The sequence below is a fragment of the Antennarius striatus genome, chromosome 3, assembly GCF_040054535.1.
Source record: "Antennarius striatus isolate MH-2024 chromosome 3, ASM4005453v1, whole genome shotgun sequence".
Lineage (NCBI taxonomy): Eukaryota > Metazoa > Chordata > Actinopteri > Lophiiformes > Antennariidae > Antennarius > Antennarius striatus.
In genome coordinates this window covers 6760092-6786510 of record NC_090778.1, presented here as the reverse complement: position 1 = coordinate 6786510, position 26419 = coordinate 6760092, and the positions used below count along the sequence as shown (strand labels likewise).

At 40.8% G+C, this 26419-nt stretch overlaps 1 protein-coding gene across 13 annotated transcripts in view; it reads left to right on the top strand.

Annotated features, from left to right (window-relative positions):
• The first annotated feature begins 5309 nt into the window (after window positions 1–5309).
• Window positions 5310–26419, top strand: part of fbrsl1 (fibrosin-like 1) — a 346529-nt gene continuing 325419 nt past the window's right edge. For 9 of the 13 annotated variants that reach the window (XM_068311262.1, XM_068311261.1, XM_068311260.1 and 6 more), the window contains exons 1-2: window positions 5310–6545; window positions 25525–25602. In XM_068311262.1, coding sequence (XP_068167363.1) covers window positions 6261–6545; window positions 25525–25602 — 363 coding nt within the window. In that variant the 5' untranslated portion in view covers window positions 5310–6260. The remainder of the gene's footprint in view (window positions 6546–25524; window positions 25603–26419) is intronic. The other 4 variants (XM_068311270.1, XM_068311263.1, XM_068311267.1 and 1 more) reach the window with 2 other exon arrangements.

The following is a 26419-nucleotide window of genomic DNA, read 5'->3' as shown; positions in this document are numbered from 1 at the left end:
TCGCGCGGCTTCATTTCCTGGTTCTGTCGGAAGGAGAGTTTAACCGACGTAAGGTTTAATAAATAACTCCGTATTTCAGAGGTGAACATAGCATGTCCGTTTGACGAGGAGCCCCTTGATGGAGTTTCTAATTCACAGAGATTTTTTTTTTTTTGTATCGCGTTCAGATGTCCTGTCATATCCTGTCGGACAGTTCTCTTTATCAGTTCTCTTTAAAAAGGGATAAGAATCTGTTCATACTTAAGTAGAGGATAAATGTCACTCTGTATTCCACCAGAATGGGAAGAGAACAATCAGTAACATAAAATATTATCCCACCTTTGTTTTTTTCAATTTCTTGTTAATTTCTTTCTTTTTTTAAAATCAATATTAACTCCTGTGTGTATCATGTGACTAAGACAGACAGAAAATAAAACCTGGAATACCTTAAAGCGGTTATAATCAGTACAATGTCACGGCCACTGATGTAAGAACTAAAGCAGTTTTGGCTATTACTGTATCAAACGAGCTACATGTCAGGTCTTGATTTCAGTTCTTAGATAATATCGGTGTACGCAATGGTGTGAATATCCTTCTCAACTGTTTTTGTAACGTTCATATGCCGATTGACTGTTTTATTTACACAACAATAAAACATTTTAATGTATTTCATTATTTAACAAAACTTGATATAGATGAGAGCGCATTTATGTGCGTGAAAATGTGCGTTATGTTGGGGATAAAACAACCGAACAGTCAAACGTCCACTTAATATTTACTGTACAATATCAAACATAATGAGGATGAGGAGGATCCCTAATGAGATGATGAAGTCTGACCTGTGTGAATGATGTTTTTATACTTCATTCTCAGCTGCTGACGTGCCCTTCTCCCCCCACTGGATCGCACCTAAATAAAATAAATTAATAAACTATTCTTGAAGCCGTTTACTTCCGTATTTTTACCGTGAGTGCAACGGACTTAGAACTTACGCATTGACTTGAGCAGCGATTCACTCCCACGACATGTCGCTCTTCTTTGCAGCTGCAATGCTGTTCTGTTTCTTCTGAAAATGTCCTCAAAGTCTTTCTATTCATAAATTAAAATCTGTACTCTGACATCCGTAAAGCGTTGCGGTGCGCGTCTTGTCCGTCGTCATGGTGAATCGATGAATTGGGGCTCCATTGATGATGGCTATTTTTCAAGTTGTCGTGTCAGTTAAACTGCGGGTCAATTTACTCTGGGTTAGGAAAACTAACCCTGAACCGCGTTTGTGAAACCGAAATCCCTGGTTTTTCCAAGTTCAGGGTAAAGCAACCCAGAACCACAAGTTTAGCTCAGGGTAGGTTAACCCTGCCTTTGTGAAATAGACCCACTATCTGCCTCCTGAAACAAGTACACACCTTTACAAACGTGAAATCAATGAGAGAGAAAAAGTTATAGACAAGATTTTCTATTAAACTAAATGTTGTCTTCCATAACAAATCATGCTGTAACTTTATGTACCCTTCACAAAGGCTTGTGCAGTCATAACAAAGTCAACAAGAGTAATAACTTGGAATGGAATGGAGGTTCTTCATGATTCTTTTTCTGCAAAGGTGATCGGCTTCTCATGCGCCAACAGGAATACAAAGACAGTCTTACATTCTGTGTCAGTGTTTCAGTCAATCTGTGTACAGAACATTCTGTTTCAAGATGTTATGTTTCAATACACTTTTTTGAGTTTTGTTTTCCTGAAAGGGAAGAAAAACTTTTAGCCTGTGTCTTGTCTTTACAGAACATAACATTTGAATACTCAACTCAATACTTACTAACTAACTTACTAACTGTGGGATGTTCTATAACCTTCCTCTCAGCCGCTCTTGTTAGTTGTCACCTCACTTAGGAGAGCCTGATGAATTGAACCTGCCAAAGTCTCCTTGTTGGATTCTTGCTTTCTTTCCTGATTTTTTTTTTTTTTTGTATTTGTAAATTGTTTTCAGTGGGCCTCAACTTTTTCTCACTTATAGCATCAGACAACTCTAGTATGTCTGGTGAATTGCAGCTGGGGGAGGTTGTAGTCTTTATTCACATTTGTTCTCGTAAATTATTTTCCTGGTTTGTACTTGTCTAGTTTTATAGGAAAAGGCAAGAAAAATACTTTTAGAGCAAAGCCTTGTCTTGGGATCATGCTTTTCCGAATATAGTGGCATGGGTTTAGAGTTGGTACCTGATGAGCTGATAGAAAAATGGTTAACATTTATCTAAGTTAATGCCGACTTGAATGAATACGAAAAAGGAGTGACATTAAAAGACTGTGTTTATTTAAACATTATTTGATGCACAATGAATCGAGAACAGCGCATTCTTCATATACTATAGGCTCCTTGAGTCACAAAAGGACAATATAACCATGTGATATACATCCCGCATGACTGTAAATGTGGGAAACCAGACTTCTATCCCCTCAGACTACCGCGGATACTTGTCTGAGTACTATTTTGCCCTTGCCATGCTCACAGACACTGGACAGCAACAATCTGAAACGTTTTTCTGTTGAGCACAAATAATGTTGTAAGACAAACAGAACATATTTGCTTTTCAGCAGTGCAGAGGTCTGTGTCTTACAGCTGTCTAATGTTCTAGTGTGAAATCTGGTTTTATTGATTTCTGCAAGGCTGTATTCTTTACAAAGGAGACAGTGTGCACTTGAGGAAGACTTTTATTGCTTGCCTTAGATCCCTCACCTCTCAATCTCAAGTCTGAAGAACTCAGTGCACCCTCAGGACTACTTCATCAGAGAGTTACCCTTTAAGCAAGAATTGCCTTGACCTCGGTGACATTAAATTAATCCTTATCATGGTGGCAGAGGAAAAGAAAAACATTCAAACCATTGCCATTTAAACATCATAAAAAGCATGACAGATTCCTTCCCCTTAGCTTCTAGCGCAGCGGGGCGAAAGTATTTCAAAGACACCAGTGTTTGAATGACTGCGATGTGGAGCTCAGCGTCTGTGGCTATGGATTAAGATCACAGTGAGTAGTAGCATTGAAGAAACAGAGGTAATCTCTTCTTTTTCCCCACGACCCTCTCACCATACCTGTTCCTGTTTTTTAATCTCTTTACTGAATTACTTCTTGCAAAGCTGCTCAAACAGAGACATTGTTTCCCTTCTCACAGGTTATAGAGGTTAAAGCAACATGAAAACGATAGCATCTCTCGTTCCCTTAAGGTCTATTTGCTCAGTGATTAATTCTCTCCTCACCTGGTTATTGTTCTCCAAAGCAACATACAGGTGGAGGAATATACTGTACTTTCTGCCATCTCGAGATTTGCTGCAGGGATGAAAAGTACATGAGGGCACTCTTAGTTATGGACCTTGAACAGCAGCCAATTGTCAGCAGATACTAAGTTTACATAGTGATATTTGCTTATCGATTACACAGTGTAACTTGACACAGCAGTTCATGATAAAAATGTCATCATATTCTCTCACTTAGTGCAGTCTCTGGTTTAATCACCCACATTTCTCTGGATAATTTAGCCTGCAGCACATTGCATTTACATAAAAGTAGATTTGTTTTGCATTTTGATGCATTGCCTTACAATTTCACAGAAGCTTCTTATCATATCAGAAAATTCCCACACCTGAACTGCTAAACTAACTGCTTCAGAATTTCAGTCTGGCTCTCATAGCTTTACTTTCACTGTTTCCTGTACTGTGAATGTCAAATAATGAGGCAGAGGATTCTCATATGCAATATTTCACACCGCTTGAGGATTGTATTTTTCTTCAGATCACAAACGTTGTTGTGGGATTGCTGCCAGTCAGTCAAGGATATTAAATCTCTATTATCAGTGCCCCTCTCCACATGTCCCATGTCTTACTGTCACCAATTGGGGATAGCAAATCACCACCACCGGCCAAGGTGCATATCACAACCAGTAAAGATGGACAACTGCCTTTTTTGAGGACTGCAGAGGAGATGGGGACATTTCTAGCTCAATAAATACATATGCTAAACTAACCAAGGATGTACAAAGAAAGTGTCATTCACCAGTCATTTGGAATAGATATTATTTTAGGCAGGACACATTTTCTCTGACTGTTAGCTTTACCTGTGGTTGATGTCATTGGTATTTGTATTGCCAGTTTAAATATTAGTTGGTGGCTTGATCTTCAGTTCCCCAAGTCTACATATTGAAGTATTCCTTGTCAAGCTACTGTAATAATGGCAGCACGTTGCTCCTCATGGAATGCTCCAATGCAGAGAAAGAACTTTCCATATTGGTATTAGTCAATTATCTAAAACCTTTTATTTTTATTTTGCTACATTTGGATAGACACTGCTCTATAAAATGGCGCACTAACAACTAAAAACAGCTGAATTCCCAGCTGTTTTCAATACAGCATTTTGGTATACTTATGTGTGTACAAAGATAAAGGCCTCTATAATAGTGTAGGAGGATCTGTAATACAGATCAGGTAGTGGCACTTAGAATGGAATTAATCGTTACACAATACAAAGATTTCTATTTATTTATAACAATGAAATGTATATAATTTTAAACTGCTTAATTTTGTATAAGACTCCAAAAAGGACCTGTGGAAGCCCTTATATTAGTGTAGGTGGAACTGTAATACAGATGTGGTAGTGGCACTTATGGAATTAATTGTTACATAATACAAAGATTTATATTTATTTATAACAGTGGAAAGTATCTAAATTTTTTTAAAACTCTGCTTAATTTTGAATAGGACTCTAAAAATAACCTGTGGAAGCCCTAACAGTGGGGATTGGGACACACAACCCCACTGCAAGGGTTATATTAGTGTGACACACTGGTCAGGGTAGGTATGGCATAGTATGCAGTATTTTATATATTTACCATACATACTGACAATGGAAAATAACTTTCCACTTTGAGTTGACAGTGGGAGGGTGATGTCCAAACATCACCTTCCTGTGTGTGTGTGTGTGTGTGTGTGTGTGTGTGTGTGTGTGTGTGTGTGTGTGTGTGTGTGTGTGTGTGTGTGTGTGTGTGTGTGTGTGTGTGTGTGTGTGTGTTTGTGCCTGTGCATTTAGGTTCCCAACCTGCATTTTCTTTTTGTCTTTTGTATTTATTTATTTTTACCAATGATAGCACGAGTCAGCAGGATGCATGATATGGCATCATCTCTAGTAGTAAGACTAAAATAGGCCTTGTGTGACAAAGTGTGCCAAATGGTGAGTGAGAATGCCCCCGCCCCCCTTTCTTTTTTTTAACGTCAGCCTCCTTATGGTAAATGTTAAGACAGAGGTGCCGGAAATACGTCAGTTATGTGGGTTCTCTGGAGTTTGACTTGGTCTTAATTTTGGATGTAGAGATTGAGAGGGGTGAAGAAGAGACTTAAATCACTCCTGTCGCTTTAAGGACACTTATCAAAGCCCTCTTATGCGAATAGAAAGACTAGGAGCCAGTGAGCAACTGGGCAGCCAGGGGACGGACTGGAGTGGATTTATAGGAAACTCAACATTATCTCAACTGGAATATCTAAACCGCTTCATCGCCTCATGGAGTTTGACCACACACCGGATGGGTATTCGGACGGTTCATTTTGCGCATAAGTAGCGCGTAGACTTTGGATCCTTTTTTTTTTTTTTTTTAACCCTGAAGAGAGGAATATGGTTTAAAACTAAACGCGTACGGGATTATTCGCTCATTCTACAGCCTCTTTCGATACGCAGGCTACTTGTTCGCCAGGCGTGTTGTTTCTGACGAGCTCTTCATCTGACAGCCTTGGATCATGGATTGGGGTGGTGGAAAACAACAACGGGCAGCGACATGCTTTCTCTGCGCTGTCTGCGGTATGCAGCGAGGTTAGGCTGGAACGTTGCTTGTTATTATTCCGATGCAACAAAAAGTTACAAAGCGAGTCTAAAGCGTGAATTTGAACTATTTCACCGTTTTGCACCTGCTTTAACGGAAACCGCGTCGACATAGTGCAGATTCGTGACAAATAAACGCGTGGATCCGCGTCGCTTTGCTCCCTCTCTACCCCTGAGTGGGATACTTGAACATTTTGCTTATCGTAATGGAGATTGGAGAGGTTTGTACTCAAGGTCATTGAGTCTTGTGCGGCTTTATTGGCGTTGTTTTTAACACGCAAACAGCGCTATCTTGACGTTATAGCGCAGCCAACAATTCTTGTGTGTGTTATTTGTTGTAACGCGTTGCAGCGAGCGTTCACGCCAGCACCCACTGCGTGGAGTTACATTTCTAAATTTGATTTGACGCTACGTGCCATTTTGCCATCGACATGGATGGCAAATTGAAGCAGGGTCGGAGATGCCGGTCCAAGCGGGAGAGGGTGTGGAGGTTCAGGGAGGCAGGAAGCAGAGACGCCCGCAGCCCCGACCCCAACTCCTCCTGCTCCGACAGGGAGGGACAGAGTCCAGGGAGGGACGCCGCCTCACTGCCGCACCCCGCAGCCGCCAGAGCGCCGCGTCCGCCTCGACGGAAACGACGGGAGTCCAGCTCGCAGGAGGAGGATATCATTGATGGATTTGCAATCACCAGTTTCATCAGCCTGGAGCGTCTGGAGGTATGTGTGTGTGTGTGTGTGTGTGTGTGTGTGTGTGTGTGTGTGTGTGTGTGTGTGTGTGTGTGTGTGTGTGTGTGTGTGTGTGTGTGTCGGAATTGTCGGAATTATTTTTTTTTTTGGGGGGGGGGGGGGTCGTTGAGCTCTCCATTGTGGTTTGACTCTAAATTCCTTCAATTGATGCCTGTTAGAGTCTGGATGAAGATGAGCCTCATCATCTGATGGATCAGACATGCTCATGGTTTCCAATCTAATGGCCATACACACCTGGTTTGTGGAATCCTTTCTCCCTCCATTTAAGTGTCTTGAAAACCGCTGCAGCACACAACTCTGCAGACCGCTACAAGTTCAAGGCTCTCGAAGTGAGCTGTTAATAACTGGCAGTAGATGGTGTGTGGAGGAAAATAAACAGAAGCTGCTGTGTCAGTAAGGTCTCCAGCTTAGATTGTTTTATATTCCGATGCATCAAGCCAGTGTCGGTGCACTCTTGACATTTTGTTCTTTGATAAACTGCCTATTGCACCATCCATCTGTCACAGGCTGATACACCATGTGCTGATACCTCTGTTTCTGTCATTCCTCTGGTATGTCTGATGTCAGGGGAACAATTTCAGGAGCTTCTCTTGTGACACGCTCTTATCCCCTTTATCTCATTACATTCCAAATGACAAATAAAGCATGTTCCCGTGGGACTTCAGGCTGACTGACAAGGCAGCCAGACAGGCCTGCTTTTTCACGGCTCATTCTGGGACTGCTGTTGTTGAGGAATAAATCAGCAGCTTTAATAAACAGAGCTAACATGCCCACTGAGGTTAGTTTATTTTAAGATGATGACCTCGTTTGAAAGCCCGGTGTTTGTACCACAGGCCACCTCATTCCAGTGACAACCTCCCATGTAGGCTTACCAGCAGTATTAATCATTCCTGATTGACTGTTGTTGCCTCCTACACTTTGCTTAGTCACAATAATGATTGAATGCAGATTATTAAGAAAACAACTGCCTGAAATATGAACCGACCTCATCCATAAAACGGAAGATTCACTCTTGTGGAGCAGTTTGCTTTCTCCATCTGTTAACAGCTCTACCCTGCAGGTCATCAGTGGTTATGTATCGGTATTCCATTTAGCCTGACCCTTCATGGTGATTAGAGTGGGTGGAAAAGCTGAGGGGAGGGCTAAGAGGAGGGTTTTTAGTGTGAAGTGTGTGTGAACTCTTAACCATGAAAAATAATCGTTATCCTATAATTGATATAAGAAACCTGACAGACACGCAACTGGGAAACTAATGTTTGTGGATGGCTGACTGAAGCCTCCAGTGTAGATGCAGCGGTGCTTCATGATAAACATGTTATAAATGTAAATGTATGCCTTTGTGCTCATTCTTGTTGAATGCGCATTTTTTTCATGTGGTGAATAATTGTGCGCTTGTACTGTGTGGTTGCCATTTCTGATAGTTTGAGGGTGTCACTGCAGCAAAGTGCATCTGGCAGGTATCACGGTGTTTCCTCTGCTAACAGGCAATGCAATGTGGTTTTTTGTCTCTGTCTTTGATCCCCTACTTTTAGTTCAATAATTTCACAGTAGTCCCTGTGAGCTTCCTTTTTGATACCTGCATGTTACATTTCTAAACAAAAGTAAAAAAAAGAAGAAGTTTCAGTGGATTTTATGTGATTTCTGTGCATTTTTTGTCTTATAAGTTCCAAAGCATTAATATTTCCCTTATTCTCGGGTACTAAATCTGTGTTAAAGGGGAAACAGTGTGATCTGGATTGTGAAAAAGGTTTGTGTCAAAAGGCAAAGAAAATGAGGCATAGCATGGCTCTGTGTCAGGGGTCTTCAACTAAAAATGCAAGCGATCCATGAGCCAAACCCCATCCCCCGCTGAAGTCAGAGTCTGAGGTCTCTTCTTACCCTAACCTCAAAATGTAACCACTCATAAAATATAACACGATAATAATAGTGAAATAAGAAATGAAAACTAGAATAATCATTAAAAAACAGCCCTCAAGATTCAAACTAGGGTCGTCTGGGTCAGATTAAAGCCACCTAAATATTCCACCACCTCACATGGTAGCGTTCAGTAACAGACGGACCGCTCACCAGATGAGGTGATTCTTGCCAAACCCCTTGACCACAACAATGAATAATAGGTAAAATGGTCGGGCTATCCTCCTTCTTGCTAAAGACTTCATGTCTGAACGGAATTCAACTCTGGTGACTGTGCACTCTGAGAAATGATGCACTCACGACACCAACTTGTTTGTGATTGGTCTGGGGTGGGATTAAATAAGTTTTTCTTCTTTCCACTCCTTTTCAGGCAGAATTGTATTGTTGAGTTATGTGCTTTGCTTATTTGTTGGCTTATTTAATCATTTATTTTTCTTCCTTGCCTTGCCTGAAATAAATGAATGAAAAAAAAAGGGTCTGACTTCATACGGAAGCTCATTAACTTATTGCAGATCTGGTGTAATTAGTCAGGTTCTTACGTGCTTTGTGTCTTGATCACCCTGTAAGTGAAAAATTTACTTATTTTTACTTCAGAAAACATTTCATCTACTGTCAACTGTACATAACTGTAATATTAATAATAGCAATACTTTTTTACAGAAAATAGTTCCATCACCGTGGGTGAAAGCAGTATCCTGAAATTTGTCCCAGCTGTAAATGTCTGATGAAAAGTTTTGATCTTTTGAACTAGTTACTGTAAGCTTGGATGGAGCTCCTGACCTACACCACCTGTTCTAATTGCTCATCAATTGTGAGGAGGACACAGCAACAACTCGCTGAGGTATAGCTCTGACCTATTGCGTCAAGCTCCGACACCCCCCAGCTGATGGTGTGTGCTCTGCCTGACCTCTGTGAAGTGACTGATGGCCAGCACATTACTGTTTACGTCAGGCCTTGCAGTCTTATTGGCATCCTGCCCTGAAGAGCATCCCTTCCTCCATGGATACAACAGACCCACATGGCCAACATGGCAGTATTTACTCTACGCTTTGCTGCTCTCTACTTCAGAAGGAGCATGTTTCATAAAACCCCTGTCACCTTTGTGTTGTGGTCACTGTCTTTTGGATTGCCAAATTTCAGTCCTTACCAGCTGTTACTGTCTGTTTGTTTAAGCCAGGGGTTTTGGGTTTCTCCTGAGCATTTTGACATTAAACATATTTGTTTGCTTAATATTCCTGCCCTATGCTGATAGGATCAAGCTCCGTTGGTGAAGCCTTACCCTGCATGGTTTTCTCACTCAATCTCTTAACCTGGTTCGCAACAACCAAAAGCAATTTATAGTCGTGGTTGCATTTGATTACGGTGTGTTTATTTGCTCTGAATCCCCTCGTTTTTCAGAGAAAAGCAGCTTACTTACCTGTGCAAATCGACTGTACTAACACAGCTGTGCCATTTGGTCATGGGCACCTTGTTGTGATTAGAAAAATGTGGGGGATAATTCAAGGAGTGTTAAGCTCAGTAAATCTTTTTTTCATTTTTTTTTTCTTGAAATGAAAGGTATAATCACTTTGGACTGCTCTTATTTGTCCAACAATCCCGCATAAAAATGTTAGAATTATTCATTATCAAGAATCTTTGTGACCTCCTTTGTGAGCAGATAATAAAATGACACAATTATTCGCCTGTTGCAGCATTAATAAAATGTTTGATTTGCTCCATTTGCTCTGTGAGTGACGTTGTGTGGCAAATCCCCTTCCGTTAATCCACAATCCTTCTGTTCATCTGCTTCAACATGAATTTACAGATTTGTTTGGGTTTTTTTGTTCCACAGGATGAATTTCCAAATTCATTCCAATGGGGATTTTGGTTTACATTTGCGCATCAACGCTAGCAAATTCACCTCATTGCGGAGTTTTGGTAGGCAGTAACATGATACCGTACACACATTATATTGGCCTACGGCATCTTCGGGAGTCTGCTATGTTCCGTGAGTCTCGGACTTACATGAGACATAAACTCGCTTTAAACAGTTGATAAGAGTGTGAGAAAAGGTAATACAGATAGAAGGTGGTTTAATTTCAGCATGGGGAGGGTTCATAAACGTTTAAGTTATCTAAAATAATAAGATAGTTTGTGGTTCTATCGCGGAATTCCTTAATCGCGTGTGGTTCCTGGAACGCATTACTCGCGAGGAACTTGGGCGCTGTAGTTGATTTGGTGATATTAAAGCAATGTTGAGGGCAGGAAGTAGAAAGGCCAATGTGTTTGGATGAATATGGGTTTCACAAATAGAAACTCTTGTCGTGAAAGGGAGACTCTTTCTTTCTTTCTTTGAATCTCTCTTGGATGTTGTTGACGTAACTATCTCGTAATATTGACTTCATGATTAAATGTGATTTTAAAACTCAAATCAATCTCCCCCCTCCCCCCCTCTCTCCCCCTCTCTCCCTCTCTGGTTAAGGTTTTAAACAATGATAAACTTAAACATAGGGTTGACACACCATGGTGGGTTCACCTTGGGCTGACGGCGAATGTGAACCCTTCTTGGGAGTCTTTCTATAAGCAGCCGTTAACAAAGAGGGTTGGAGATCTCCAATGGAGGATTTTACATGATGCTGTAGCTGTCATGAGTTTTATTGCAGTTTTGAATCCAAATATATTGGAAAACTGTCCGTTCTGTTCTCTCAGGGAAACTATTTTTCACTGCTTCCTAGAATGTCAGAGACTCAACAATCTGTTCCTGTTTTTAGAGGGAATCTTTCTCTCATTCGGCCTTGTTTTTGACAGACAGGTATACATTATAGGTTTGAAATGCAGGAAGAATTTAAAAAAAAAGATTGGCAGATTCAAAACTTTCTTCTGGGCCAAGCAAAGCTGGCCATTTATCTAAGCAGGAAAGGAAGGAAAAGCAGGAAGGAAAAGGTTGAAGGTTCGTCTGTCTGCAGTACAGAAGCCATTTTAAGAAGAATGTGTCAAACAAGAATCAGAATTGATTTTTAACTATTTCAGAGCTTAGAATGATTTAGATGCTTTTAGGAACCTATGGTGTTTCAAGGGTGTCTTATGTTCCGTGTTAAAATGTTCCATGGTAAATGAGGAACTCATGTTCAGTCAGTGTTTCGTTTAATTCAAGTGTATTTTGTACACTTTTCATATGATAGGTTTTTTTTTGAAGTGTGTGTTCATGTTTGAGTGAATCTCTCTTGGATGTTGTTAACGTAACTATCTTGTAATATCGACTTCATGAATATGTGATTTTAAAAATCGAATCTCTCTCGCTCTCCTCTAGCTCTCTCTCTCTCTCTCTCTCTCTGTCTCTCTGTCTCTCTGTCTCTCTCTCTCTCTCTCTCTCTCTGTCTCTATTCATCCAGTGAGGTTTTTCCAAACAAGCTTGTTCTTTTTCTTCGTTCACAAAAATCACTGCAGCTGCCCTACCAAAGCAGTATGGAGAAATCAAGTCCCTTGCCCTCAGGGAGCTTGACAGAAGTTCTTAGAAAAACTGTGACTTGTTGCTTCACTTTACCCATCTATATTGTCTCTCCATGTTTTTTAATTTTTTGCTTTGAATTTAATGCATATTAACTTCACGTATGTCTTTTCATTTCATCAAGTACTCTGGTAAATGTCTGAAACTGAGCAATCAATTGAAAGAATTTTATTTTTCACCAGTACAGCTCAACTTCTACCACATGTATTGCTCTCTTATCATTGGGCCTTTTTAGGCATCATTTCCAGAATATTTTGTATATGCCGTTGTTTGTTTGCTTTGAACAAAGTGCTAAACTGTTTTGCTTTGAACAGTTTAGCACTTCATGTGACCTGAAGAGGCAAGTTGTACCCACTGTGAAGTTTAATGGATTCATTCCCGTTTACGTGGCGTATAATCTCGTCCTTTTGTTGGAGGGTCAGGAACTCCTTCTGCGAGGTATTCCTTCTCCTTATAGGTACTGTAGCTGCTAATTGCTACATGCTGTTTTATTTTTTCTAGTTTCCAACCCTGGGTTCACACGTAACACATTTTTGAAATGTAACACTCACCAATCTATACAGACTTTAATTTGGTGTTGTCAGTTTACCCCAACTGCCAGCTCAGAAGCAGACTGGCAATGACCCCCCATTACCTTCCCTTTGTAATGTTTACACAGACTATCGAGGTCCAATTGAGGAGTAACAGTCGCGCTTGTGGCTGTGTGAAAGAAGGTATTGTTAGCGGTCAGGTAGCATTGTGTGCACTTATCATTAGGGTAGATGACACTTCAGCCTTAATTGATGCTTGCCTTTGATGAACTGGTTTCACAGCATGTTTTTTCCCTTGTGTTTGGCCGTGTGCTACTGCTGTTCAAGTGCAGCCTGATTGCAGGTTCGGTGACACTGTGCAAACTGACACAGACACTTGAAGCCTCAGCAGTCGCTGCTGTAGTAAGATGTCTTGGTTTCATGGTAAGGCAGCAGATTTGTTGCAGAGTTTGCAGTAATCTTGCTCGGTGTTTTGTCTGTGGTGATAGCGCCGTGGATCATATGCCAGCAACGACAAACAACTCACGCTTTAATTAACGAGGTACACCCCTCTGAGGCTCTGCTGCTCATTTGCTGATGCATCCCATGGAGAGAGCTTTCTTAATGCCTGTGGGACGCACCCCCGAGTCCAAGTTCTGTGTGACTGTCACACACTGTAAGCGACAGCATAGCTGATAAATGCGCAGTCACATTCTGGGCTTGCACTAGGAATTAGTATGACTAAGCCACTGTGGCTCAGTGTAAAATAATTGAACAAGCCACAAAAAGCCACACTCGGTGTCCAAGACAGTGAAACACAGGCGGACGACCAACGCTCATCGCGGGGGGGGGGGGGGGGGGGGTCCGGGGGTAGTTTTCCTGCATTCTGAGGGCAAAATTTTCTGTTCAGTTTAGCTACAAAAATACACTAAAGTCAACAGTTCAAGCTGAACTATCTTTATTTCTGTCCTACTTTATGCAGGTATAAATGTGAGATTCAACAATTGAAAACTTGCATTCACTATGTGAAGATAGTCATACAAAATATTACTCAATGTTTACTTGTAAATTTTACTTAGACTAGAAGACATTTTAACTTTGACCACCACCAACAATTTTGGTATGACATAGTTTATATTATTTTATTTTTTTAAATTCAATAACATGATTTTTCATTTCGATTTAAAAAGGCATGAAAAATAGCAAGCGAGGTGAATACATATTTACATGCATCGCTGGTTATTCCTGCCGGTCATAGGTATCAAAAGTCTAAGACTACAAACAAGTATCGATAATATCTTTCATTTACCTTCTGATCGGTCTGTCACCACTCATACCCCCTCTCAGCATTCACCATTTGTTTATTATTGAGGACTTTAACACAAACTCTAATATAAAACACTGGATTCTTTCAATCGATCGTCCTCGCCTTGTGTTACTCCAATTCGCGGGTTCAGCTTGTAAAAAAACAATATTTTTGTTTTTCATTGGATGAAAGGAGGTCATGACCCGATTGCATATTTAATGATTGGGAGCGTTCGGGTCACTTAGGCTATTTCCGTCGGCATGCTTTGGCTAAATTCCGTTGGCATGCGGAAATAATGGCGCTATTTTCGCATGCTAGCACCGCTCGCTAAAGGAAATAGCCTAACGGAATTAGCGAGCCAAAAAGTTGTAAGTTTTAGCCTTTTTTCCGTAAAAATAAGAACGCCACTGTGGCTACACAGTCTAAAAACCTTGTACCCAATCTGGAATTTACTTTGCCTATGGCAAAGTGGCGAATGGCTAGCGCAAGCCCAGACATTCACAAGACTTCTACACACACACACACACACACACACACACACACACACACACACACACACACACACACACACACACACACACACACAAGACTGAACCTCAACTGTGCATCTGTCCAAGCCATCAACCAGTGACCTAAATACAGTATATCCACCAAAGGAAGGATCCAGTGTGTTATGGAAATGCATTCATGTGGATCTGGTAGGATGGCAATTGCTTTGTCAGCCTCCTCAGTGAACAAAAATCTAGATGTGTTCTCATGTATTATGGCTTTCCTTTGCTTGTCAATATTAAAAATGTGGAAAAAGTTAAGTTTTCCAGACCCAAGTTGGTGTCTTATCAAGACATAAGAAAGTAAATATTCATTCATTCATTTTCTTAATTGTTCTTCCGCTTTTTACGGGTCATGGGGGTTGCTGAACTTACGGCGAGAGACAGGGGACACTCCAGCATACCGCAGGACCACACAAAAAACAATCACTCACTCACACCTACATGTAATTTGGAATGATCAGTTCACCTGAAGGGCATGTTTATGGAAGCGGGAGGAAGCCAGAGAACCCATGCATTTCTATGTATTTCTATAAAAAAGATTTTTTATTGTGAATGTTCAGTACCTTTTAGCTTTATGCTTCTTGTTTTAAGTGTACTGCACTGGTATGAACTCCTGTCAATAACAAATAATAATAATAACAAACAAACAAACAATAGATACTTGTCTAGAAAATGCTCATGAACTTCCACCAAGTCAGTAGAAAACCTCAAGTTGAACTTGTGAATGAGTTCTTTCTTATTCAGCAAAAGGGAGTTGCTCAGCATCTGAAGTGACAAACAGAAAAACAAAATTGAGGCTCAAAACAACATTTGTCAGCAAAAACTCAAAACGTAGGGTCTTGCAACTAATAACCAGATCATTACTGTGAGCTTCCTGAGATGACCAGCCTGGGAGTTGGGTGGTTTGTGGTGGTTTGACCAAGCAGATATGATGGAGTTGGAGAGTAACCTCACTGTGCTGAATGAAGAAATATCAACTTTAAGTCTTTCCTTAGCTTCTTGCAGGGGATGGAAACCAACCGAGGATGAGTCGCAGTAGGTGCGCAGATTTCAAAATCTGTTAACATTCTGCGGACTGCTTGGGAATTTGTGTATAAACATCCTTGTCCAAACTAGACAAAAAAGAATATGAGCTGGGTAGCCTTGACTAATTCTAGATACTACAAAGGCACAGGAACTAAACAAAGGCACCACAAGTGAATAAGCTTTTTGGTGATGACCACCTTTTGCTGTCAGTGGTATGAGTCCATTTTTAGTACAAAAAAAGACTTATTGTTCTACAGTCAGAAGTAGGAGCTCTATCATTGTTTTCTATATTTCTGTGGCTCACAGCCAGCGGTTTTGTTGCGTTTTTTTCCATAGTCGGAAAAATTCCTCCTAGACCTTAAGGGTTGTGTTTAAAGCTCTGAAAGACTTCTATTTAAGGTGTCACTCTACATTCTGAGTGTACCAGCACTACAAAACCTCAGCATAAGAAGCCTTTTGTTTTCAGGTACCATGACCCGCGAGGAATTGCTGAAATGTGCAGACAGAACAGCATAGCGAACACATATTAAGTGGCATATAAAAGCACATGGGTAGCCCGTTGTAGGCATATATATCCATTTCCTGCTTGTCGTCCAGAGCTGTCTTCCATTCCTCCTGTCTCAGTGTTTTCATTGCAGTGAATGACAAGATGTAATTATCCTGTGATTAAGAGGCTGTCTCTGAGCCTGCAATGGATTAGGAGCTCCGCTGTTACAAGGTTCCCCCATAATTATGCACTGCTGATTTGTCCCCCCCTAACCTATGCCTTTCATAACCCCTCTCCGGTTACTCGACGGCTTGATTAATTGTTGTTGTTAAACAGTGTTAACAAAAAACATTTCATTTGATCAGTTTTGGAAAAAGAGAGTATTTCAAAATAACTTCCTAGTAATCATATTTGTCATTCAGTGGAGGTTTTTTCTAACCCTGTGATTTTAGTTAATAAATAATGGAGCACTTGGCTGCATAAGTTCGGTATGAATGACTAACAGACGAGGGCTGTGAAGGATTTACAATAAAAATAATGAAACCTAAATGGGCGGCAGTGGCTCAGTGGTAAAGCGGGCGGTAGAGCGGGTCGTCCTATGATTTAAGATCGGCGGTTCGATTCCCGCTCCCGCCCCCCAAAAATACCCTGAGGTGAGCTGACAGTGGGAGGTGTCAGCTCATCTCCGGAGCACTGCCGAGGCACCCTTGAGCAAGGTGCCGTCCCCTTTACAAAATGCTCATTTGAGGCGCACCAAGAAGGAGCTGCCTGCCACTCTACCTCCCCTGCATGCCGACAGGCCCCTTTGTGTGTGTGTGTGTGTGATACAGGGGCCTGTACTCACAAATATATATGTATGCATGCGTTTGTAATCAGTAGCTAGAGTGTGCGTTCTTAATTTCCCTTCGGGGATCAAACCAGTATATAAAATTTAAAAAAAATAAAATAAATAAAAATAAATGGAGAGGGCACTTTTAAGTGGCTCATTAAGAGATGCCTGTTTTTCTTTTCACTGGTGTCCTTTGCTGACAACAAATTGAAATCCTGGCTTTCACATCGATTGAGACCCTTCTCAACATTTTTTTTGCAGGAGAGTGTGGGTCAATTTTTTGTAGTCACTAAGTACCGTATTTATTCGAGTATAACGCGCACACGTGTATAACGTGCATACCTAATTTTCGATTACAAATCAGTATAAAATTTTGTTTCACTTTTTCTCAGCTCAGACAAAGCATTGTAAGTGCCAAACATTGTTAAACACGTGCGTCCATGATAAAAATCATTTATTGACAACGTAAACTATGAACACAATACCGAAATAAAATTTACAATATTTACCGGTATTTAAAATCCTTCAAAGTCCGATTCATCATCAGATACACCAGCAATGCTTACCGGTAACTCACGTTTCAGTGTGGCCGAGGCGAAGAAAGGAAATGAAGAGACAAGGCGTAGCTAATAAAATGCTAATCAATAATCAAATATCATACGGCACAGCGGATAATAAGAATTCTCGGAAATGACACCATCCGACAAGGTCTGCTGATGACGCATTTGATTATTGAATACCATTTCCTTAGATATGCCTCGCCTCTGCAGGAGTGATGCGCATGAGCCATCATGAATTACCGGTATTTATTTTAGATTGCCCACGCAAATGATTTGGATACTGTTACTAAAAATCGACCATGGACGTTTTGTGGGTCGAGAGATGTGGTTGCATTCAATGTTTTGCGATTGTGGTCAGCGATATCTTCGACAAATAAGTCATTGCGCAAATAATACTGTATACTAATACATCTAAGAGTGTCACCCCAGTCCTCGTTTATAACGCGCACCCAAACTTTGAGTTCTTTTTTAGGTAGAAAATTTTGCGCGTTATACTCGAATAAATACGGTAGTCACTTAGTGGAATGGTGTGTTGATTGGTCTCAGTCTTGGGGAAGTAGTTCCACCAATCTAAATATTCTCTGGAAAATCCCTAAATGACAGTACTTTATTATGATTCATTCTTCTAAATGTTATTATTTGTGTGTTACTATTAATCATTTTACCAGGCATACAGGATGTGCATCCGCTGCATAAATGTAAAAACTCTGCCAAAAAAACCACCAAAATGTTCTGCCACCACAGTACGTCTGCATGTAATTGTCTCCTTAAAATCAAAATTTCACCGTAACGTTATTGTCAGCAGGTTTCTCATTTCATTTATTTCATTAATCATGAAACGTATTTATCATGCGACATTTGATAAGAGAACTAGCTAACAAGCTGTAGCTCAGCAGCAGAGGAGAAGTGACTGGAAGCTGTCGGCACCATCAGTTAATATTTAATCAGCTGTGAATTTGTCATCAATACTGCAACGTATTAAACTACACACCTCCACCAGCCATCTCTAAATATAAAGTCTGCTTTATTTTGTATTATTTTCACTGACTGTTAATAAAATTATTTGTGTAGTTCAGATGTGCTCATTTGAATTTGACAGCCGTTGAAATACTTATCAGCTGTTCACCCTAGTTTCAAACCACTTAACTTTATATGATCTCAAGCATTTTTTGTCTGTTTAGTGGGAACTAATGAAAGCGTCAGTTTGGTATGAGTTTGATATGATTTTGTTGCTTTCACTGTAAAGAGCAGGTATTGTTCAAGCTTGGATGAAGCCGAAGCACTAATGGCTTTACATAGTCATTTAATGAAGTCAGGTTTTGAAAGCAAATAATACCTGAGATCACACGACCATACATGGTTTTGTTGTACAGAAGATTTGAGTAAAGAGAACACTACTCTGGAAGGATTGTGTTTTATGGTAATGCGGCACCAATTATAAGTAATCAGATTACAAATCTGCCTTCAAGTCCTAGTAAGGAAGACATTATTTTTAAAGGCATGACTCATGCATTTGTGACATTGCACAGAGTCTTATTGCATGTTTTCGTAATAGATCGCTCTCGGTGTAAAAGCAATTAGCATTGAAAGTTGTTGACATGCCCTTCTGTTAGTGGCACTCGTTACCAACACCCGCTCCGAGGGGAATAGTCTTTGCAGGCCTAGTGATGCTGACAAGAATAGTTCAGCACTCCCAGTCTAAAATAAGATCTAGTGATAAGTTAGTCTGTGCTCTTTTTTTTGTTGATATTATGATTTTATTATGGCACTTAGCCTTTTTTATCTGCCTGTCTGTTTGTTTGTGTGTGGTTGTCGGCAAAGCCCAAAAAGAACAATTTCATTTTTCATTGTACGATAGCTTTGGCAGCCGTGTAACAAACTGTAGCCAAGATAATAGAGCTTAGATAAGATGGTAGTTATCTAATGTGGAATTCTCTCTTCTAGACACCTACCTCTGCTCCATTCAGCGTCTAGATGACATTTACTTGTCAACTCTGGGCTGAACTGCCACACTCTGTTTTCTTTACTTGTGAACGACTGCCTTGTCAGCCATCCATCTGAGCTCGGCAGGTGGAGTTTGTTATTCCTGATGAAGGAATGTCCGTTGACTTACAGTACGTCAGTGCATCAGACTGACTGTTTTCCCATTAATCTATCACTTACACATTTAAATGACTACTATAACCAAACCTATGTTATGTAAGGATGTTTTCTTGAAATGAAGGTTCAAGCCCAGAGAGACATACACTTCTACTTTAAGTAAAGTTGTGTTTGATTTGTTATCCCATCAGTGGATGTCATAACCCCGTTAAACTCTCCAGTTGGTATAACTTCTGGTATGACTGAGGAAACGTGAGGAACACCAAATCACATGTTGGTGAATGAAGCAGGGAGTTGGCGACCATGACTAAATGTAAAGAAAATAAAGCTTTAAACCATTACCTCGCCTATGTATAGGATTTCTGCATGAGTCACATCAGATCGACCTTCCTCATCAAAGGTGCGTAGAGACATCAACTTCCACCATGATTTCACAGCGTGCGCGCACACACACACACACACACACACACACACACACACACACACACACACACACACACACACACACACACACACACACACACACACACACACAAAGACCTTTTTTCTGCATATTGCACACAGTTGTGTAGGATGCCTCCAGGGCACCTTCTGGATGATTCCCAGACTTTCCGAAACCCAGGGGTAGAACTAGATCTTGCTGGTGGGATTATCTCATCTGGGCAGGTGATGCCTTGGGATACCCCAGGAGAACCTGGGGATTTTGTTCAAAGGAGGCAAGAGAGATATTAAAATTGCCCTTCCCCATATGCTGCCGCCTTGACTTGACCCCGGATTAGCAGAAGAAAGCTGATGAATGGATGCTTACATGCCAACTATACAAGAGCTGTGGGTGGTTGTAATGATCCTTCTTAAATAATAAAAAAAACCTAAAAACTAAACCCTTCTGAAATTACTTTGCTTTACAAGTGCTATGTTTTAACCTAATACATAAGAGCTTCTATAAACATGAGTATTGGAGTTGTTCCCCATATTGGTCCAACATTTGCTTTAGAGAGCATATTTTAGTCAGTCTGTCTGCAGTGTGTTTGTGCATGTCATCAGTTTTTAAGAGACTCGACCTGTTGCCGACTCAGACACTTGTCACATTATGAATTCTTTGAATGTCTTGTGAAAGTCAGTGTTCTGGCTGTCTGCTCGGCAGTGTGAAATAGGAGACAGTATTTGATATAAAGTGGGATATATACCAAGGCATATTACTGCCACAACAGTAAAACCTGCAAGGGCAAGACAACCACAGTGAGATGTGGTTGACAGATTTGCCAAAGAAAAAGCATTGTCAGTTTGTCTCTGCTGCTCTCTGTCACTGTCCATCATCTTTCCTTACGGGCTGCATGGTACATCCACCAATGGCTTCTCCTTTTTTTTTTCTTCTAGTCTTTCCAATCCCCTAGGTGTTAACTCCTTAGATCAGAGGCACCAAAGTAAATCTGCACCCATCTCTCAAAAAAGCCAAACAGCTCATTTCAGTGAAGCCACTTTGCGACAACAAGACAGGCACGTTGGAGCCAGGAGGGCTTTGCCCAGGGTTTGAAATGAGATTAAAATTACATGCAAACACATTTGTAAGCCTGAGCACAAGGGCAGTTGTCGAGTCAATAAAGAACACAGACAGCGCATGAAAGAGTGAGAGAGCATAAACACAACTCTGCCATACTGTTGTTTGCATTCCACATCTCTCAGCCATGTAGCATAGCGGCTACTTTAGTCCTGCGTGGTTCGGATACCATACTATTCATAGCCACACTGGCATTATACTTCAGGTATGGCTTGAATTAAAAGTGTGGGTCCAAAGCCAAGTTACTGTTATTATACCAGCTAAGCAATTGCTGTTAGTAGCAAACTGGTTCCTTCTGTTGCGTCCGTATTGATGCTCATAATTTTTTGTTTGATCTAGGTGATCCTACGCTGGGCTTGCACTAGGAGCTAGTATGACTAAGCCACTGTGGCTCAGTGTAAAAGAATTGAGCAAGCCACAGAAAGCCACATTCTGTGTCCAAGACAGTGGCACAGTGCGCGTACAACCCACGACCGTTGCGGGGCGTGGGGGTCCGGGGGTTGTTTTCCTGCATTCTGAGGACAAAATCTTCTGTTCAGTTTACCTACAAAAATACACTAAAGTCATGCGTTCAAGCTTAACTATCTTTATTTCTGTCCTACTTTATGCAGGTATGAATGTGAAATTCAACAATTGAAAACTTGCATTCACTATGTGAAGATACAGTCAGACAAAATATTACTCAATGTTTACTTGAAAGTTTTACTTAGACTAGAAGACATTTCAACTTTGACCAACACCATTGGTATGCCATAGTTTTTTGTTTTTTTAAATTCAACAACATGATTTTTCATTTCAATGTAAAAAGGCATGAAAAATAGCAAGCGAGGTGAATACATATTTACATGCATCGCTGGTTATTCCTGCCGGTCATAGGCAAGATTCAAGCTGTGTAGATAATCATTGTTAGTCAGCCTGCAGAGAGGCTGAGAGGAAAAATATGTGGAGCTTTTTTTTAAATTGAATGTGAGTGTTATAAGGCTCCTCTGTATTGACCTCAACATACTTCGCTTTGTTCTGCATGTGGTTAATGAGCACTTATGCTACTCCTTAAACTAAACCATTGAGTGCTGTCCGCAACAAATCACCAGCTGCTTTATGGCGAATGTTATCTCTTATATTGGAGTGTCTCATTACCGTGACAGCCTGACAGATCCTACTGTGCACATAGCGTTTATACTTTCACAGGTCATCAGATGACTTTGTCCTCCTTTAGATGCCTGAAAAGAAAGTCATTCGTGGATTAACGTGAATATCGTGTACCTTGGTCAGTCTACAGCTGTGTGGACAAATGGCTCTCGGAGGTTTTCATAATATGTGCGTGTGTGTGTGTGTGTCTGTGGGGGGGGGGGGGGGGGGGGTAATGGTGAAAGGCTGTGAAAGGAGTTTCATACCCAATCCATCATCTTGCTAGCAAAGTTGATCTTGGAACTAAATTGAACAATCTGGATTGTGGGGCTGGTGCTTTGTTTCCTGTTGCTGTTCACCAACTTTTAGTCACACTGTGTTAACTTTATGGTGCAGTGATGGTGTACAGTGTACCTTCATTAGTCGCAGTAAAGGCGTTCCAGGAACCACACGCAAATCACGAATTCCGCACGCAAATCACGAATTCCGCAATATAGCATTATTATTTACGGTAATGTGAACGTTTATGAACCCTCCCCATACTGATATTAAACCATATTCTGTCTGTATTACCTGTTCCCACACTCTTATCGACTGTTTAAAGCATTTTTGTGTATCATGGAAGTGCCTTGCGTTTATCCAGTGATGTGTATTATATAATTATTTTCTGTTTAACGTCACCAATTTTATATTATTTTTACTCAAAATCGCTGAATTTTCACATTTACCGCTGAAATACTGAGAAGACACCTGCGGTGAGGCATCTGCCAGCCGAGTCTCACTATGGATTGGGCAATGGCTCAACTAGCTGTGCTGGCATGCTATACAGTGAGACCGTAATGCTATTTCTCTATATGTCGCTATTAAAATGTTTAAATACATTTGCTCTATGCACTAAATTTCCATAATTTAGCAAATGTATATAATGTGCAGTGTTTTTTTGTCAACAACTACATGTGTGTAACGTCTTTCTTGAGTTGAGCGGTCCTGAAACTGCTGTGAAAAGGCATGAAGTGAGGCACGCAGTTTTCGTGCCTCATGATAGGGGGTGCTGGTGATCCCAGGGATTCGGCTGAAGGTTCTTCTTCCTTGGCTGTGGAAGAAGTGACAACAAATTACAATTTATAGTCAGCGAGTCAAGTGCAGCCATTTCTTTTTTTTTCCTCTCGCCCTGTCTCACTATAAAAATGGAGGATTACATACGTCAACTCAAAATTTTTTTGATGCTTTTGTTCAGAAGGAGGTGCACATGAACTTCATTTTCAAGTAAACATAACATAAAAAACAACGTGTAGGTAACATCACAAGTTTTTTAATCAAATGTGCTTATTTGTGTGTTACATTTTGTATGTGTAAATAATTCTTCTATGAGACTTTAAAAGGAACCCACTCACTGTTAAATGGTGACTGTAGGTTAGCATGTTTGTAAACATCTTCATCTGATTATGATGAAGTCAGTGCCTCACCAGCCAGGAACTTCACTGTACGTCACTGGTGACTACCTACCAAAAATCTGCGATGAGGTGAAGTCGCGAGTGTTGATGCGCGAATGTACGAGGGTGCACTTTATGCTTGCCAGCGTCAGGTTCCAGAAACATCGGGAAATAGGAAAATACAAGCTGTAACTGGGACAAATTGATTCGAACTCACAATCCTTTTGAGGTTTTGTTTTGTTTTTTAATTCAGAGACTGAAGTAATTTTGTGTTGGATGAGTTGGTTTGTATTGTTAATCTGAGTGATGCAACCATTTTTATTGTTGTAACAGTAGACCTGTAATAATTGAGGTCACTCCACTTGCCTTATTATCAATATGATTGGCTACATATGAGGTGGATCATTCTGACATCCATGTGAGGTAAAACTCAAAGAGCAAAATTTTGGGTTTATTGTCGTGACAAATGCATCAGTATCACACAGTCTCAAAGAAGTAGACTTGCAACATGATTTTGATGGGTTTTAGTGTGATTTACCCTTTGTTGAAACAACCATTGCTAGGCTTGCGCTAGCCATTCGCCATTTCGCCATAGGCGAAGTAAATTCCAGATTAGCTACAAGGTTTTCAGAATGTGTAGCCACAGTGGCGATCTTATTTTTATGGAAAAAAGACTAAAACTTACAACTTTTTCGCTCGAAGCGGCTAGCCAGCGAGCGACGCTATTTCCGCTAGCAACACTCGCTAGCTAGCGATGCTATTTCTGCTAGCTAGCGACGCTACTTCCGCTAGCGACACTCGCCAGCTAGCTAGCGACGGTATTTCCGCTGGCTAGTGACGCTCGCTAGAGCCGCTATTTCCGCATGGCCGAAGCGACCGGAACGCTTTCGATCATTAAATATGCAATCGGGTCATGACCTCCTCTCGTCCCATGAAAAACAAAAACATTGTTTTTTTTACAAGCTAAACCCGTGAATTGGTGTACAACAAGGCGAGTACTAAGAATCCAGTGTCATACAGTAGAGTTTGTGTAAAAACACTAATTAATAAACAAATGGAGAGAGGGGGTAGGAGTGGTGACAAACCGATCAGAAGGTAAATGAAAGATATTATCAATACTTGTTTGTAGTCTTAGACTTTTGATCCCTATGACCGGCAGGCATAACCAGCGATGCATGGAAATGTATATTCACCTCGCTTGCTATTTTTCATGCCTTTTTAAATTGAAATGAAAAATCATGTTACTGAATTTAAAAAAACAAACAAACTATGGCATACTATAGTGTTGGTGGTGGTCAAAGTTGAAATGTCTTCTTGTCTAAGTAAAACTTAGTAATATTTTGTATGACTTATCTTCACATAGTGAAAGCAAGTTTTCAATTGCTGAATCTCACATTTATACCTGCATAAAGTAGGACAGATATAAAGATAGTTAAGCTTTAACTGTTGACTTTAGTGTATTTTTTGTAGGTAAACTGAACAGAAGATTTTGCTCTCAGAATGCACCAGAATGCAGGAAAACAACCCCATTTTCTAAAAACTTTCCTGGGGGAGGCCCCCATGACACCCCAGTGGGGGTGGGGGGTTTCCCCCCGCGACAAGCGTTGGTCGTCCGCGTGCTACACCACTGTCTTGGACACAAGAGTGTGGCTTTTTGTGGCTCGCTCAATTATTTTTCACTGAGCCACAGTGGCTTAGTCATACTAGCTGCGCAAGTGCAAGCCCAGCATTGACATATCATCTGACAACACAAGCAGCAGACCCTGAGATTTGAGCATCCACTGTTTCAACACTGTAAACTGTTCTTATCAGTCTATAATGGGAATGAATACCTTTCCTGTCTTCAAGCTTACCTTCTCCAAGTTGTTCAAGTGTGCCACCGGTGTGAAGCGAGTATTGAGGTGTGAGTGTGTGTGTGTGTGTGTGTGTGTGTGGGTCGGAGGGGATGGCGGGGGAGGGGGATGGGGTAGTCTTCCTGCTTCCGGCGTAATTGTTTCTTGGCAGGAGAGGTAAACTTGCTCTCAGTACATAAGTCCCCCTATTTTCATGTATTTGCTCCAGGTGTTGATGAAACAATTCGTCCACTGGATAATCACATTTCCCCTTCCTTCCTTGGACGCTGCTGAGAGGGAGCTGCAGGTAACCCCCTCCTACCTATTGCAGACAAACACTCACACTTTGCTAGGTCTGCATTTGTGCGAATTACTCACTTTCGTATTTCAATTCACACAATAATACTAGAGGCAGGAAACAGCTACAGACACTGAAGGGCTAAACCAGAGGGATGATGGGTGTCAATGTGAGCATATCTCTATATACAGTATGTCCGAGGGAATGCAGAACAATCATACATTGTATTCATTTGTCAGTAAATGAGTAAAAGATAAGAATTTTGTGTCAGCAGTCAGTTAATCATGAGCAGCACCATCATCTGCTCTTTGCTTGGAATGACATAAAAAATTGATGTTTTGTTGCGGAAATGAAATGTCTTGGCACAATTTCTTTCTATAATTAAAGTTTTGAAATGATAATGAAGAAGCCAACAAGTCTTTCAAGCGTGAGACATGTAAGAGTTACCCCTGTAAAAAATCGCCCTGTCATTTTCCTTGTCTCCTGTTGACTGATCTGGTGTAATGCTGTGTTTTATAACCTGCAGAACAAGTCTGCACATCCAGTTTGCTGCCAGTCATTTTTGCTGCCCGTGGCGTTGCCTTTATCAGTTCTTAAGCTGATAAATATAACAGCTTTTGTAAATGTAAATGTACTGTAAATGCTTTTGTTCATTGCCAGGACAGTAGATTGCGTTCAAAGGTATTGGTGGACCACAAAATTAAATTAATCGGTTTTCTTTCAAGGAGAAGGTTGGTGATAGGAAGATCAGGGTGGATTCCAACAGTTTCAAAGTTGGCTGGCATTCAGGGTTCCTCCTCAAGAGCACTTCAGAAGAAGAAGCTTT